The sequence below is a fragment of the Pholcus phalangioides genome, unplaced genomic scaffold (assembly GCF_987345545.1).
Source record: "Pholcus phalangioides strain wild (caught in Gottingen) unplaced genomic scaffold, Ppha-v1.0 ptg000015l_1, whole genome shotgun sequence".
NCBI lineage: Eukaryota > Metazoa > Arthropoda > Arachnida > Araneae > Pholcidae > Pholcus > Pholcus phalangioides.
Genome location: NW_028301608.1, coordinates 19,486,054 through 19,502,517, shown reverse-complemented (window position 1 = coordinate 19,502,517; position 16,464 = coordinate 19,486,054). Strand labels below are relative to the sequence as shown.

Below are 16,464 nucleotides of genomic sequence, written 5' to 3'. Positions count from 1 at the left end.
ACCTTCAGCCGATTGGCGAAGGTTTGAACCCGGGTCCGCGCGATGCGAGTCCGTCACGACCACTCGACCAGCTATTGAGCCAGGCTGGACACGAGTGTGGCCCTAGCTTAATGATGTGTTTTCAACATTTCCGTGTAAAACTTTGTTTCCATCAACGCGGTGTTTGTGGTGAATAGAATAAAGGGGAAAAATATTCACATTATATACACAAGGGTCACATTGATCAGTTCAGATAGATCTCTCCAAGTCTTTTAATTGTGGCATTTGACTTCCCGTGGGACAATAACGTCAAAACCTGTCGTCTTAATCATCATCAGGTAAAATCGAGCAGACATTAGAAGATCGTCCGATTTGCATTTCTGTTTCTAGAAGCCTCCATAGACGGAAGTGTCATTAAATTTTTATTTCATTTTTTTTAAACACATCCAGAAGATATCAGTGAAAACGAAAAAAAAAAATCTATACATGCATTTATAATCTCTTTCTCCTTCAAAAGATGTCCATGAATGAATGATACTATAATTTTCGTCCGCAAATATCATCTCGACTCATTTACCTGTAACTGTAGGAATTGTTTGCACCCGAAAATGGAAGGTTCAAGGTAAAAAAGAAATTAAAGGATGGAGAAGAGAAGAAAAAAAAAAAATCTCTGCACAAATCGATCATTTCTGTCCTTTGTTGCTCACCCGCGGCGAGAGATTGAAGATGATGATGGCCGTCGTATATTCTCTTTATTATTATTATTTTTTCCCTTATAGTAGTATTATTATTATAAGCTGACTACAAGACTTCTCTTGGCCGCAGGAACCGGTCGCATCTTTTTTGGAGCTTCTTTCTTTTCTTATATTTTTTTCCCCCTTATTATTTAAGGGTGTTCCAAAAATATATAATTTTTTTTTCCTTCTTTGCTCATTTCTTCATTTGCTGCTGAGATGTTTCTTTCGTTGCAACTCTTGTTGGTCAGGCAGTATCAAGCAGGTAGGTTGCTGCTGCCGCCAATTTTTTTAGTTTTTTTTTTCCTAACCTGCTCGTGCTGATGGCGATATGCAACCAGGTTTGTGTTGTGGCGCTTTAGGGGAAACTGCTGAAATACCTTTGCTTCTTCGGGTCGTTGTTGTTATTATAGTGTGTGTGTGTGTCTTGTTCCGTTGGTGTTAACGTTCGTCTGTGAAGTATGTGTTCTTCGTCTGGGAATAGAAATGCTTGATTTTTGTTTTTTTGAACGAAAAACATGTTGTTTTGAGTGGATTTATTAGTCGTCATTGTTTTGATGTCCTCGTGAACTTTCCGTGTGTGCATTTGTGTTTTTCTGTGCGTGAAATTGATATTTGAAATCAAAGAGGAGTTCATGCCTGTTTCGTCCCAAAAGTATGAATTGTTTACTTCTAATGTGTGCACTATTTTATGCTGTTTGTGATTTTTTGAAATTAATTCGAGTATGAAAATCGTTATTTCCGCTCAGGCTTGTCAAACTTATACATGCTCATTACGGGGTTTTTTTTTATGAAAAAATTTTTTTTATGGTTTTTTCAGTGATTTTTTTCCCCTTCAAAATCCCCTTTTTTTCTAAAAAAAGGGAAGGAAAATTATTTATGTTAAGAATGACTAAGATTTTATGAAGGAGGTTTTTTTGAGGTTCCGTTTTTTTGTTTATGTTAGTGTTTTTCACTAAGCGAGGCCTCCGGAAATGTTTTGAAACTTGTGTGTGCTCGTCTTGATCTTTGCACAGGAAATTTCGGTTTCTGAATCAATTGTGTAAGTGCTCAGAACCATGCCATAAATGACGACGCCACTGTCATTAAGCACTTGCCCGAGGACCCCTCTTTGTACTCTTTAGCGAATGTCACAGTTTAGTGATAACGAATATTTTTATGGCGAACTAACTCGTACCACAGCTTGGCCATCCATCACTTTCCGGATGTATATGTATGGTGTTCTGGATTTACAATAATTTTACACTTATTTGGACATTTTAGCAATCTCTTGCGGAACACCCATTTAAACCACTAGCTTAGTGTTTCTCGAAGTGTGCGTCGCGACGAGCTGGAGATATCCATTTGTGTACCTATTCACGCTTCGAAGTGGTTCTTTTATAAGTGAAAGTATCTACTAAACCAGTGATTCCCAACGTGGGCGTAAACGCCCCCTAGGGGGGGGATGGAATTTTCCAGGGGGGGCGGTAGAAGCTACGAGTGTAACATAGAATTCTATGGGTAAGATTGCGTTGGGGGCGATGGGGGAAAAAATTTCTGAAGAAGGGCGTGATGGGACGAAAAAGGTTAGAAAACTATGTACTAAACTATTCTGAGGTATCGTAGATGAGTCATGAATTATGCAAGGAGCTTCGGATGACAAAAGTTTGAGAACCACTACACTAACTTATGTAATCGATGTTATACATTATTAAAGATATTGGAGCACAACTCCCGTCTCAAGGCCTGAGGTCACGCGGTATGTTATTTAAGATATGTGATTCATCATTGACTTCTATACGTATTTCTGTTTTTTGAGGGTCGCGGTAGTCTAAGCGAACTGAAGATACTCGCCTATTGTACCAAAGGATATTTTGAATTATTGCACTTTCAACACTTTATTAGCACTTATCAGAATCTTTTCTGAAACCTAGTTACAACAAAATCATTGGCAATATTATCATACTGCTGCTGCAAGAAACGTCCTTCCCCTAGGGGTTAGCGTCCCTTTCTCGCCGTGACGTATGAAAAAAAAAAAAAAACCAAAAAAATTGTAAAGCACTAACGTTCGGAATCGGCTAGATTGTCAAATGATCTGTTTTGAAATTTTGGCTGATTGATTCTTGTCCAATAAGAATTCGTGAACTGTTTTAATCCCTATTGATTTGCGGAGAAACGGCATCCCTATGTATAATATCGGCCTAGTGTTCACCATTCTGTTTCATTATTAAAAAAATTTCACTTTTTCATTCGTGTAATATTTTGTATTACACGAATGAAAAAGAAGTGAATGTAATACTTTGAATTACATTCATTGTAGTTCAAAATACTTCATTCATTGTTTTTCAAGCTTTTGATATGCTCTGATGATTGATAATTTCTGATCTTGCTGTTCTATTTATTTTCTCTGGTTCAGTTGAATAATTCTGAGCCAAATAAGTTAGCCAATAATTCTGAGGAAACCGACAAAATTTATTCAGGACTGTGATATTAATTCTTGTATGAAAAAGCATATTATTACTATTATCATTCTATCGTTGGAACTCAGTGTTTGTGGTTTTATACTTTGTGATGTTTCATAGACATCGATGATAATTACTTTTTAATTCTCATGTAGTCTTTCAGTAATTCTAAAATCAAACCTTGACTGTCAGATAGAACAGACAGAAAGCGTTTGTGAAAAAAAAGCACATGGGTAAAGGCATTTTCGTGCTTAGGAAAATGATATTTTAGATGTTTGCGAAGTACTGTAATGTTTTTCCAAGCACTTACTCAAAAAAGCCGTAAATCACATCTCAACAGCAGCAGTTGTTATTTGGTATTCAGTTGTTTTGCGAAGCTAACCAGCCTTAGTCGTTGAAACAATAGATGTCCCTGAGCTGATCATATTCACAACCTCAAACAAAGGTCAACCTTAAACGGTCTAGTACTGTGCGAAAAGGGTGAGTGGTAACTTTCTCATTCCGTGTACTATTTCCACATTCTACTGTACCCATCGAAAAGTTGATAGATAGCGCAAAAAAGGAAATAATAGAAGTGGAATATTGAAAAATGTATTTAGGTGCTCATAATTACGTTTATATGTACATTTAGCCCTCGTTGCATGCCGGGAGGCGAAGAAAAATTATGAATTCATTTACGTTGTAATGCTAGGCTCGAAGTATTCGAATGCGCGTTATAACAAGGCAAGGTGTAAGGAGAGGCTTCTACACACATCCTAATATGCAGAAGCTGGAATTTTATTTACTTTAAAAGAACCGTAGCATGATATTAATTCTTTTAAGCTATTTTTAATCATACATAAACGTATGTTTAATAACGATCTAGATTAGAAATGATTTGAGTGTAAAAATAATGAAATTTTCCCAAGCATTTGCTGTAAAAATAGTTTGTGTTAAATCTATTTAACTAACTTGAATCTATAGAATTTTCTTTTTCAACTCGATATTCCCCCTAATTTTGAAGAATCTGGAATGATCATTCACCAAATGTTTAATGTGAGAGATGTTGGATCATAATTTCCACGTGGAAATAAATGCCGTATTTTCCCTCGCACAATCCGCGGATGATACGTTAAAAAAAAGATCGGAATTAGTTGGTGTGGATTATATACTTCTTCAACTTATCTGTTGTTTTAAAGTTTGTAATAAAAATAAATATTTAAAAAATTTGTTTGTGGAAAAAATAACTTTTAAAGGGTTTTTGTGGGTGGGCTTATGTGTGTTGCGAGTAGAAAAATCGATTACAAAATCAAAAATGCAGACTTGATATTCTTTTCGAAATAGGGAAATTTGCATATGAGTAGTATACGCAAAAAAAAAATCACGGTACATATCGGCGGTTATATCTGTATGCCATAGGTAAAAGACACCATTTCCGTCAGTATTGGAAAAACGCTATTAATTTGCAGTACTTTCGATACAATACACATAGATATAGGAAATTAACCCTTAAATTTATTGCTTTGCACATATGTGCAAAGGGTCCTCTAAACATTAATTTCTGTAGCCACTTTGAAGATTAAAATTCAGAATCGACTTTGCATGCAAGCTGAGGTCATTTTCTTTCCATGTAATATTTTGCATTGGTTGGTAGATGTTCCAATCAACGAAAACAACTCTTTACTTCGGAGCATGTGTGGCTGTGATTTTGCTAATTTGTTAAAGTGTTTTGTTGCATTTCTTTTTTTTTCTACTTTGAAGTTTGCAACCCGAATTTTTTTTCCTTACTATAATCACAGGAAAGTATTATTACTTCAACACATTTATTTTATGGGTGATTTTTGAGGCTGCATACGGCTTCTTTGAGGCTCCGTATAATCAGTACAATTCGAGTTGGATTTCTTTTTTAAATTTTCAGGCTTTCTATTCGCGTCAAGTAACTATGAAAAAAAATTCAGCTCAAAAAAAAAAAAAAAAAAAAAAAAAATGCGCATTTAAGGGTTAAGTTCTATCTCAATAAGTAACGGAGCTATTTAATTTAAACAAGGGAGCTCCATGGAAAGGTATGCAGTATTTAAAAAAATATTTGAACGGCTCTCCTGTAATATTTCCCTTTGCGATGTAGTGCCCTCTTTACCTCAGGTATACAGATATATACTTGATATTTCCATCTTTAGAGACTTAAAAATTCCCAGATTTACTTCGAAAACACCATTGCTCATAACTATCAAGTCACTTATCCATAAGTGGGCCAATGGTTCCTCGAGTGATCAACGTAATTACGTACTTATGATTGTCATTTGGAGAGGAAACAGAACAAATGACCAGATAAAATGTCCGGTTACATGGAAGCCTCACAGAAATAACTGAAGAAAAAAAAAATTCCTTTGGTCAGTGCCCGAAGGCCATTAATAACTAGAAGTTAGTTGATCAACTTCCCTCCTCTGTTCATTCTGTATTTTTTTTTGTTTGTTTTGTCGCGTGTGCGTTGACCGTTAGGTTTTCTATGTACGTGCATTTTACACATAGCTAACTTTTCTGCCTCCTAATTTCCCCTTCCGCACAACTCTTTTTATTATTATTTGCTTCTGTCACGGTTGACTAAATGAACACAATGGTTTACGAACGTCCTCTATTTTTCTATTTTTATTCTACCTGTTCACGTGTTGTATGTTATGAGCATGTAATATACCCAAATTCACGTGTCCAGACTGCAATGGCGCAGGTGTAAAGATTATTTCGTGAGTCGGGTACGGAAAATAATTGTGAATGGAAGACGGTTTGTCGGACGTGCTAACAGCTGATTTAACGGCGTGATAATATTGATAAGGTAGAATCGTATCAGTGGTCGCGGAAAATGAAGTCTGAAAGGTTTGAATTTTTATGTCCATATAACATTCTTGAGTGCACACCTTCTACTGAACTCTTGATACATCGAATACTCTTCTACTGTTTATTTTACGTTACTGCACTGAGCTTCATTTTCGCATGTGCTAGTGGAACACTTCTCCAGGGATTCTGTAATTTGATGTGTGTCAAAAATTTAAATATGTATTCACATTGCCTAACGAAAAAAACCATGGTCCCCCCCCCCCAAATGCCTGCTTCATCTAGGGTCCCCTCAAATCAAAGTCTGATTCAACGCAGTCGGTAAAATGCCAGACTGGGAACCTAAAGACTCTAGTCCAGCTCTGTGGAGCCATCTTTTTTTAATTTCAGTCGATAAATACATTCAAAACAAACGTAAGGTACATGGGAGACAGCAAAAAGTGGGACAATCTTTGGGAAACTAAGGCATCCTTAAATTTTCCTTCGGGAATTCTCACAACTTTGGAGCGTGGGGGAGGGAGTGTTTTATACAGCCACCTATGTGGACCAATCGCTTGCTGTGACTGTTGAATATTTTATTACAGCCATTGCAGTCACATATTTGAAAAAATGAAAGGGAATTTTGTGGGTAGAAATATTATTCCAACTGGTGCTCAAAAACTGTGCATTTGTTATTGGTATTGCAACAAAAGTATCTATTGGAGAAATATGTTTGTTTATGTTCCCCCCGAACTGAAACGTTTGAAACCTTTCTCTATTACAGTTCCACGAACCCCATTTATTCCTCATATAAAACAGACTCCGATGCCTTTCAACGTGTGTTAAAGTTACTGGAAACGGGGGAGGGGTGTGCTTATAGGTTACTGGTATAGGCTATATGTTACGACCAATATCCGAAGTCTATTCGATTCACGAAGTACCCATATTTTAGACATCGCTTTCATCGGGACCTGAGGACTCACTTCACTTGAGCCCCCCACCCACTTCAAAAAAAAATCAATCATGAATTGGCCCCAATAATTTTTGGATAAATAAGCCCAGGCACTCCCTCCGCCTGTGCTTATTGTCTCGAATCCCGCATATTCGAAACATTTTGGAAGCTTCCCCCCAATGTTTCCTTCGCATAGCTGTCTCTGTTGGTCATAGAAATAAAAAGAAATTGAGAAATATTGTTAATTATTTCCTCATCAGTGTGAACTCCTTAATAGTGTATGGTTATTTTCGAAGCACTACTTTTCAGACGAAGACCTGAAGAAACCCAAATTTACTTGATGAAGAACGAATTAAAAAAAATGGCGGTTTGCTGTGTATATTACATAGTTTAGGAAGCGGATGGCTGTCCGAGCAGTTGAACATCTTTACTTAAGACGTTTCATCTCCATTTTATTTTCAATTTTTAATTTAATTCAAATTCTTTAAATGCATAGAAACAAGAGACTTGAATTTATTTCAGAAATTCAATCAATTGTGTAATTTTTTGTTTTGCTTTATACAAAAAACAAAATCTCATCAAGTCGGGAACGTGATTGCAATGTTCTTTCATGCATGTTACACGTTTAATAAATATAATAATCAAGCTCACACACAACCCTCTCGTGTCGCTGAAGAAAAATCAAGAGTAATAATAATAAAAAAAAACAAATCACTCAGAGTCGTTGACTTGAACTGGATTTGCTATGGGTCGCTGAGTTCATCTTATATACATGTGTGTGTGTGTATACGAGTTTTTATATGTATTTTTGAGGAGTGCGTATGCGTTGTGTCAATCTCATGTTTTCTTTCTGTCCCCCCCCCCCCCTTCCTCGTCTATTTCATAGTGAAGAAAGAGAGAGAAAAAACCACTTTAAATGGTTTTTTAGAGTTCTGGGAAAACCGGCGAAAGTGTGTGTGTGGGATTCGTTGACTGTTTGTTGATTGGCTAAGGTCGACTGCTCTTTCCCATTTTCATCATCATTTTTTTTATGGGAATGTCTTTCGCTTAACACTTACAGAAGTTCTGTTTTCAAAACACGTATTTCTTTTAAACTCCGAAAAACCGTGGGAATATTTAATGTCGGATCTTTCATGTCGCTGATGAAGTTCGGTTTAACGTGATTAAATTGGGTATTGGTGATCGTTTATCATTTCCTTCTGCTGTCAACTTATAGATCTTCGAAAGAAATTACTTTTTATTAGAAAAATTTTCTGCTGTTGATGAAAAATAAAACTTCCAATTTGATCGGAAACGGTTAAGTTCGAAATTTCGCAGAATTTAAAAGGGGAAAAAAAAATTTCCTTTTCGAAGTTTTGTAATGTTAAGGAAATCCATCGATAACTCAATTATGATTAAAAAATTGAACGAAAGGCAAGAATTGCACCACAGTTTATTTCATAGAACGTTGTTGCCCTGCCACTTCTGAGGTCAACAAAAAAATCCAGGTTTGTAAGTATAGTATTCACTGAGATATTTGAATTCAAAAATCTGAGAAAAGTTGGGAAGGAACAGCGCGAAAACTAACGGACAGCGCTGCTTATCCTCGTTTATTTTGTTATTTTCCCAACTCTTCGATGTTTGAATTCAAATATCTCAGTGAATATTGTATTTACAAACCTGGATTTTTTTTTACCTCAGAAGTGGCAGGGCAACGACTTTCTAATTGTGTTTTTGTGGACCTGGTATCCGTATATAAAGTTACTTTTTTTATTTTAATAACTATGGAACCCTTTGCAACATGAATGACATATCTGAATCCTACACGGTATTTGGATAAGGTAAGGGGAATCACTCTAGTATATGAAAAAAAATCTTATTAATTCATTCCGATATCGAAAGGGGTCGGCAACCAGTCCTACTGGTAACTTAATCTGATTTTTGTTTTCTCGCTTACCAAAGATTGACTTCGATGTATGATATATATAAGAGTCCCTCCTAAATATCACCAATTTACCCGAAAGCTACCACGTTTTGTCTTTAATGGGAATCATTTGAATAACCAACCATTGACACTTGGAAAGTTGGGGGAAATGAAGAATGATTAGGAAAGATAGAAAATATTTAGCAAAAGTGAGGGGAAGATTCTTTTTGAAGGGGGGGAAAACTCTCTTCAAAAACATTTGGAAGGTTACGATTTTTTTTTTAATTATGCCTTTCTTCAGCAAACTTGGTTAGGGAAATGGTCAAGCAGATTTCACTGAAAACTCTGTAATGGCTCTTGAGTTTAACTGCAAATATCTTTGTTATTCGATATGTTCATAAATTTCTTATTGTTACGGTTGCATTTCAATCGAATGAGAAATACTGAGACATTGAACGGCGTACATCCCACCCGTTGATTGTATCAATCCTTCATTTTGCTATGTAACTGATATTCCGAATGAAAGTAAGGTTAATTTCTAGTTGGCACTGTGTATAACAGCTGCTTATGCTGTATATACTGTAAAATTCGGGACTAAAAAAGTAGAGAAAATATTTAGCCGCCAGCCAAATTTTTTAATATTCAGGCATGGTTTTTCTGTCTTAATGAAAATGTTTTTTCGACACTTCCTGAGACTTGATGACCTCCTTTTATTCAGAAACATACTGGAACAAAATCCGAAAATGTATTTTTTCCGCCCGGAATATGCTGAGAAATAGAATTTTCGTTATGCCGAAACGAATGCTTCCAAAGATTCATTTCGGCATAACATCCAGAAAATCCTTTTTCTCAGTTCCTATATTTCAGTCCGAAAAAAATAACATCTCTTAATATTAACCCCACCTTGGGCGGAAATGACTCCACTCAGCGCTTCACGCTAATAATGCGTGCTATAAGGAAATGAAAAGTGTCTCTGGTGTATTGGCTAGCGCAATTTGTCCGTTATGAAAGCGGGGGGGCGGGTTCGATTCCCGGAGGAGCAGACAAATAAATTTTCTTTTCAAAGATTCGTTTCGGCATAATTTCCAGAAAATCCTATTTTTCAGTTAAAATCAGGAAATTTTGTGTCATACATAAACTCCAATTCAGCAATAACATGTAAAAAAATTTTTGGTGCCAGTACCGATTTTCTTGTTGCCATTGCGACCTGGGATTTTTCCAGCTGCGTCGGAACCGCAGTATTTTGTAGCAGGGATTTGGGAAATCCCCAGAATTAATTCAAAAATTGAAATTTTGTGCATAAATCTTAAGACGAGTACCAACAGGTCTGAAAAAACTTTCAATGTTCATGAGTGTTAGGAGATTTCTGAATTAATTCTAAAAGACTGCTGGGTCCCGTGCTACGAAATACCGTGTGTGTTCGAGCACCCTCGTCTCCGACACCAATAAATTTGTGTCAAACACTCTGATTTGAATTAATTCTCAGTGTTAATTAAATACTGTATTTTATTTGCTTGTTGAATTTAGAACTGAACTTTTTGACTATTTGAGATTTCTGGCATTGTTTAGCTCGTTGTGAGCTGTCCAGAATTTCCTTAAAAACTGCCTGAATAGTCATTGAACATCCACTGTACGGCAAACTAAATCAAAAACAAAAGTTGTTTATAGTCAACCCAGTGTTCTCCGAAAAAATAATTTTGAAGAGTGATTTCATTCCTCTTTTTCAAAATTATGAGGGGGTGTTTTTGCAAAATGAGGGGTTATCTTTTTGTTTTCAGTGAGAAATAACTATATTAGAAAAAAAAAAATTATCTAAAATTTAAGGAGAATCAATTAATAAGGAGTATTTTCACTCCTGAATGAAATTCGGAAGAGTAAAAATTGAATTTTGATGCTTGAATTGTGCATATAAATGCGTGTTGGTTCCATCCCGTCTAAAAAAAAAAAAAAAAAAAAATCGAAATTGAGCAGCTGGTTATTTTTATTCCTTTAATTTTATCCCTTTCAGACCCTGGTACCACTAATGTGTAAGTTCCTTTTTCCTCACTGTAAAATTTTTGACTTCAGGGAGTTAAGTCCTTACATAAGGATTTGCGTAAGTTTTGAGTTAGAAATATTCTGAATATGAACTTTTGGGGGCTTTCATCAGACAGCAGCGCAGCACTTGAACTTTCAGGCGTTCTTGAAGATGGCTTCCAGGAGAAAGTGCTTCCGGCAAAAGTGTGATTTATTACTAGGCTCGGAGGTTCAGAGAAAATGCCATAAATGCCTTTTTTATTGCATATTTCAAACTTTTTTTTGTAAAACTGCCGTTTTGAATTTTTCCTGCCGTAAATGCATATTATATTTTTGTTTATTCATGAATATGCCTCGAATATGCCTATATAATCATTGCCTTACTGAATTTCAAAAGGATCTACACAGTAAGGCTTACTGTGTAGATCTTCGATATTTTTAGTATTGAGAACTAACTTCAAAAGGAATTTTTATGTTTAAAATCTTCAATCCCTTAGTACTAATTAAGTGGCTTGGTTGATTGCATCAAAATGGAAGAGTTTGAATTTTCGTGTTTCCTCGCCAAGAAGTCGATTGCTCTCAGTCTGATTTTCGTCATTGTAGGTGTAGAGAGAGAGTGAAAACTTCTCAAATATTATTTGAGTAATCAGCTGTAAAAATTATATGCAATTTGGTTAAGAAATTTCTCAGATTGTGGGGGTGCGTGTGCCATTGAAAGAAATATTAGGCTAGTAAAAATGTTTTCACTATCATCCTCTGCTGTTGGCTGAAGGCAATAATTTCTGAATTGATACATATTTTAGCAATATATATATATATATATATTGCTAAAATATGCATATTTTTCGATAAATTCAATTTATTTATCCACGTTATAAAATCCCATTAAGTATAAATGGTTTTTTTTATTGCCTATTCAGGGAATTCTTAGTGCCTTTTTAACTGCCTACTTTGACCATTTTTAATGTCCACCTATTCCGGACTCTATTGCCAAAAATTTTTATGTAATTGATAAATTTCTAGAAAAATTGTATGTAAAGATGAATACACCCTGCATCATCTTGGCTGAAAAAAAATTTGAACGAGGTTAATTCACAAAAAAAAAAAAAAATTAATAAAGATTTGCTGACGTAGGTTTTTAATTATCAAAAATGTAAAAACCTTTTGAAAATTCCAAAAAATGAATGTTCGTGTCTGAAAGGGTCATAAATTTTTCTATTTTTTGATTGTTAAGCATTTATCTCACACACACACAATCGTGCCTCACCGTGCACGGTTCTTTTTCTCTCTATATTAAGGTTATTGTCCGTCAGTCTAACAAACGGTAGACCCTGCTCGGAAGTTTTCGCATTTAATGTAATGCGAAAACTTCCGAAATTATGCGAAATTTTCCGAAACCGCGAAAAATATTAATACGCTTTGGTTTGAAAGCGTTCATTCACTTCATGAAAAATTATTTCAGAGGTTAGATGTATGTGTGGTGTGCGTCGTCCCCCGGTGAATTTTCTCATACTGTCCGAGCGACTGGTAAACTTCCACGAAACAACCTGTTGCCCTCCCGCATAAAAGACGCACAGGTGCGTTTTCTTTTGTTTACTTTTTTTTCTTCTTATTTACTTTATTCACCTCGAACTCCTCCCACCGTCTGACGTCACTGCCACTTGCAAGGAAATTCGTCACGCGATTGGCTGTGATAGAACTCCCTCGCGGAAGCATCAGTGAATGTCGAGTAGTAGAGTGTGTGTGTATCAACAATGGCGGATCACGTCCGTGGGATGGTGATTTTAAATATCGGGCTGTGAAGTATCTATTGTTCTTAGAAGGTATTTTCTTCCGTCATGAAAAGAAAAAAAAAATCCGTGATAATCTCCTTTTAATCTCTTCCCGTTAATCCTTTCTTCGGAGACTTATTTTGTGTTTTGCGTACCCGTGGGAAAATTGTTTTTTTCCCCCTCCGCGGTTAGAGAAAGTTTTGTGTGGCCACGGGACGGTATTTCGAAATTTTATCGTGTTAAGGCGTTTCTTGGTACTTTGGGGTAGACTATTTTTTTTTCTCTGTGTTGGAGAAACTTGTAAAAAGCTTTACTTGTTTATTATGTGTTTCCTAAAAATTTTTTTTATGTGCTGGTAAATGATAAATTTTTTATGCAAGCACAGAATTTTATGTTAGTTTAATGAAAACTACTTTTCTAAAAATAATTTTCGATCTTTATCCCCAATTATTTGTTGTATAAATCAGTTGAAATTTCAGAGCAGATTATATTCTGAAAATACATATTTTTTTTTTTCAAAAAAAATTACCTATTTTTAAATCTTTTATAAATATTATGCTAGATGGTCATCCTATGTTTACCCAAAGTATTTCCAACGTAGTTATTGTACAGAACTTGGTTAATTTGAATTTTGGATAATTCAAACTTTTTTTTACAAACTCACCTTCGAGTTTTCTATCTAATTTAATGTAAAATTTCTTGTATTTAATCCGATTTTTTTCTCGAATGTTTTGGATAATTTGAAGTTAGAGGAGAAAAAAATCATGATTTCTGTGTGAGTAGATTTAGTTTGGAAAAATTCTACAAGAAGTCAGACTTTGCTTTTCTCGACCAAGTTGTGAGAAAAAAAAACCAAATCTTTAAAGACAAATAAAACTTTCAAAATTGTTTTTTTTCTACTTTTTCTCTGATAAATAATTAAAATGTCCATTTTAAAATTTTTCAGCTTCAGTGCATTGAGACTGTGTGTACCACTTAATACCGATAATGTTTTTTTAACCTATAGATCAAGGTGTGACATTCAAAAAAATCTGAATTTTTTATTGTTATTAAGAGCATAGAAAGTACAAATAGTGTAATACGTTAATGAAAGTATATTTCTTTTATAGCATAAGAAAGATAAGTAAAATTTGGGAAATAGTTTTGTAATGGATAGTTATGAATTGTTTTAATAAATCAGGCTTTGAGCATGATCATAAAATTCTACTGACAAGCTGATTCCAGAACGGGAATAGCATAGCAGATATTTGATCAATTAATTGTAACTACAAATTATTAAAATTTGTGAAAAGTTTAACTGATGATAAAATTTTAACAATTGATAATTGTTATCCTATGTGAATGTTGATGATTAAGTTGCACAATTCATAGTCTTTTCATGTATCCGGAATAGTTAATTGAATAATTAGAATTTTTGGATGATTTAAATTTTTTTCCAGTGATTTTGGACTTCGGAATTAACCAAGTGTGACTGTATATGATATGATACAGTGCTTGTGCTATGGGATTTGTCAATCCATAGTTGGATAAATAGAGAAGCTATCCATATACTTAGATAAGACAACCATAATCTTTTTATGGATAGTGTGTTGTATATTGATTTTTTTTCTTTTGTGATATTTGCTTTTAGGTTACTACTTTGGTAACTTTGAGTTAGTGTATTTTGGTTACATTTGAAATCCATATTTTATTTATATTTGAAATCCATATTTTTATGGGTATCTTTTTCCAGCCACCTCGTTGGGTAATTTTCCTGTTGTGGCCTTTGTGTTTGTATTCGTATTTATATAATGTTTATCTGTTTCCCTCTCAAAGTATTGCAGAGAGATGGTACTTTTGGATAATTTATTGTTTCAAATTTTGTTTTGGAAATTTTTGTCATTTGGGATAGCATCTATCTTTTGTCAGCGAAATGAAAGATATTTGCTTCTAGATTCTAAAGTACTCTTCTGTGATTATCTTTGACCGCTCTTTTTTTTTTTTAATTGAAGGGAACAGCCTAGCTTTCCCTATTTTGTTTGGACTCCAGGAGAAGATTATCACTGTAACTATGGTCTTTTCTATCCATCCATCATCTCCAACTTGCAAGACCAAGGGTGATTTCATTTCACCATATCATGACTGCAAAACTAGAGACTGATTTAAGGTTTTGCTGCCCCTCATGTTCTAGTCTAAATTTCTTGATTACCCTTCTCTCAAATTAGCTGTTTCATATATCTACACGTAACCTAGAAGTTCTTAGATTTGAGGATATGCATTAATGACGTGACAACGGAAGGAGTTTAACATAGCATAAAAAGGGCTTGCTATTGAAAATGAATATTTTGATAATTCTGGTCAAATTTTCCAATGATGAAAAATAGTCTGTCTTTCTTAAATAGTCTTAATTATTTTTCTGTTCCCATGGACAATGAAGGAGGCTTCGGTTCATTTATCATACATGAAAAAATTATGTGCCATTATCAATTTTCTAGTCACCATAATGACTAGGATCTGTCAGGCCCTGGCTTAGGCAAATGTTTTGAATTTTCCATATCATAAGTATACTGTAAACATTTTGGGAATTGTACATACTTGATTTTTTTACAACTTTATTTTATAAAAATATTTTCTATATATTTTTTTCATTTTTAGGGAGAGTTAGAAGGAGACTGTGAAAGTGTGTTCCAGCTTGCTGCTCTTGTACTACAAGCTACTTATGGCGATTACCTTAAGTAAGTGTCTTTTAAAAATTACATTTAAAAAAGAGTGTCAAAATAATTCTAGAAATGTAATATATTGTTTCTTTGAGTTGTATTACAACTTCACATTGCTCCTGGACATTTTTGTATTGACTTTTTAATCTGTTAATTTATTTTTCATTTGTTTTCTTCCTTTAGCGAATCCGTATTCCGAACTCAACTGAGAAGACTTCCTATATTACCAGCATTCACTTTGAAAGAATCTCCATCCATAAGTCAGTGGTATGTATATAAATATAATTTCGTAGCTAATTATGCAGGACTGCAAAGGTACATGGCATGCCGAGGTAGATAATTCGTGCCCTCTTCATCAATATATACTTGCATAATCATCAAATACGTAGTTAAAATATTAACAAATTTGATAAATATATTAATTTTTGTAATTATCAAAAAACATCAAAATTACACAAACAAAAGTATTTCTTTTACTATATTGAACATAGATAATTCATGAACACACTGTAGATTTAAAGACTCGGAAGAAATAGGTAATTTTACTCATTAAATCGGGGATCAAATTAATCAGGATCATAAACACATTTGAAATGTCAAATGTTAAAAGCTACTCGCTTTTTGGGTTGCTGATACAACTTATTTCTGATAACAGTTTGAAAAAACAAACATAAACTAAGAATTAAGTCAGGATTCATGAAAAAGTAGGATATATCAAACTTCTATCGAGCAACATTTTTATCAAATTCTGCCGAAATTGTAATTTTTTCACTAATCAAAAAACTTCATCTCTTCAGATGACTCACCATTCTTTACTTGTCAAGGCTGAGTATTAACTTAGTTACTTCATTTTTTTTACTGATATCTAAACATGCAGACAGCACAATGATTTAGGGTATTTGTGTTACACCAATTCTGAAGCCATCCCATGTATATTCTGAATGCCTTTATTGTCTATTTTTACTCAAAAAGGAATCAATTTCTATTTTCCCTTTTTTTTTGGTTTGTCTCAGATCTTCAGATATGGTTTTGGGCGACCAAAAATAAGAAAAAAAACTTTTGGATGGTTCAAAAAATATTTGTTATATCAAGGCTTTTTTTATTTGTTAAATAAAGGTTTGATCTCTATTTTTGCCAGAATTTTAGAAAAAAAATTGTTAAATTAAAGAATATGTCGAGTCAAA

At 34.3% G+C, this 16,464-nt stretch overlaps 1 protein-coding gene across 2 annotated transcripts in view; it reads left to right on the top strand.

Moving 5' to 3' along the window:
• The window catches only part of LOC149075623 (uncharacterized), an 82,745-nt gene that overhangs the window by 44,091 nt on the left and 22,190 nt on the right, over nt 1–16,464 (top strand). For both annotated transcript variants that reach the window (XM_089243110.1, XM_089243109.1), the window contains 2 exons: nt 15,219–15,298; nt 15,464–15,547. In XM_089243110.1, the coding sequence (XP_089099236.1) occupies nt 15,219–15,298; nt 15,464–15,547 (164 nt within the window). The remainder of the gene's footprint in view (nt 1–15,218; nt 15,299–15,463; nt 15,548–16,464) is intronic.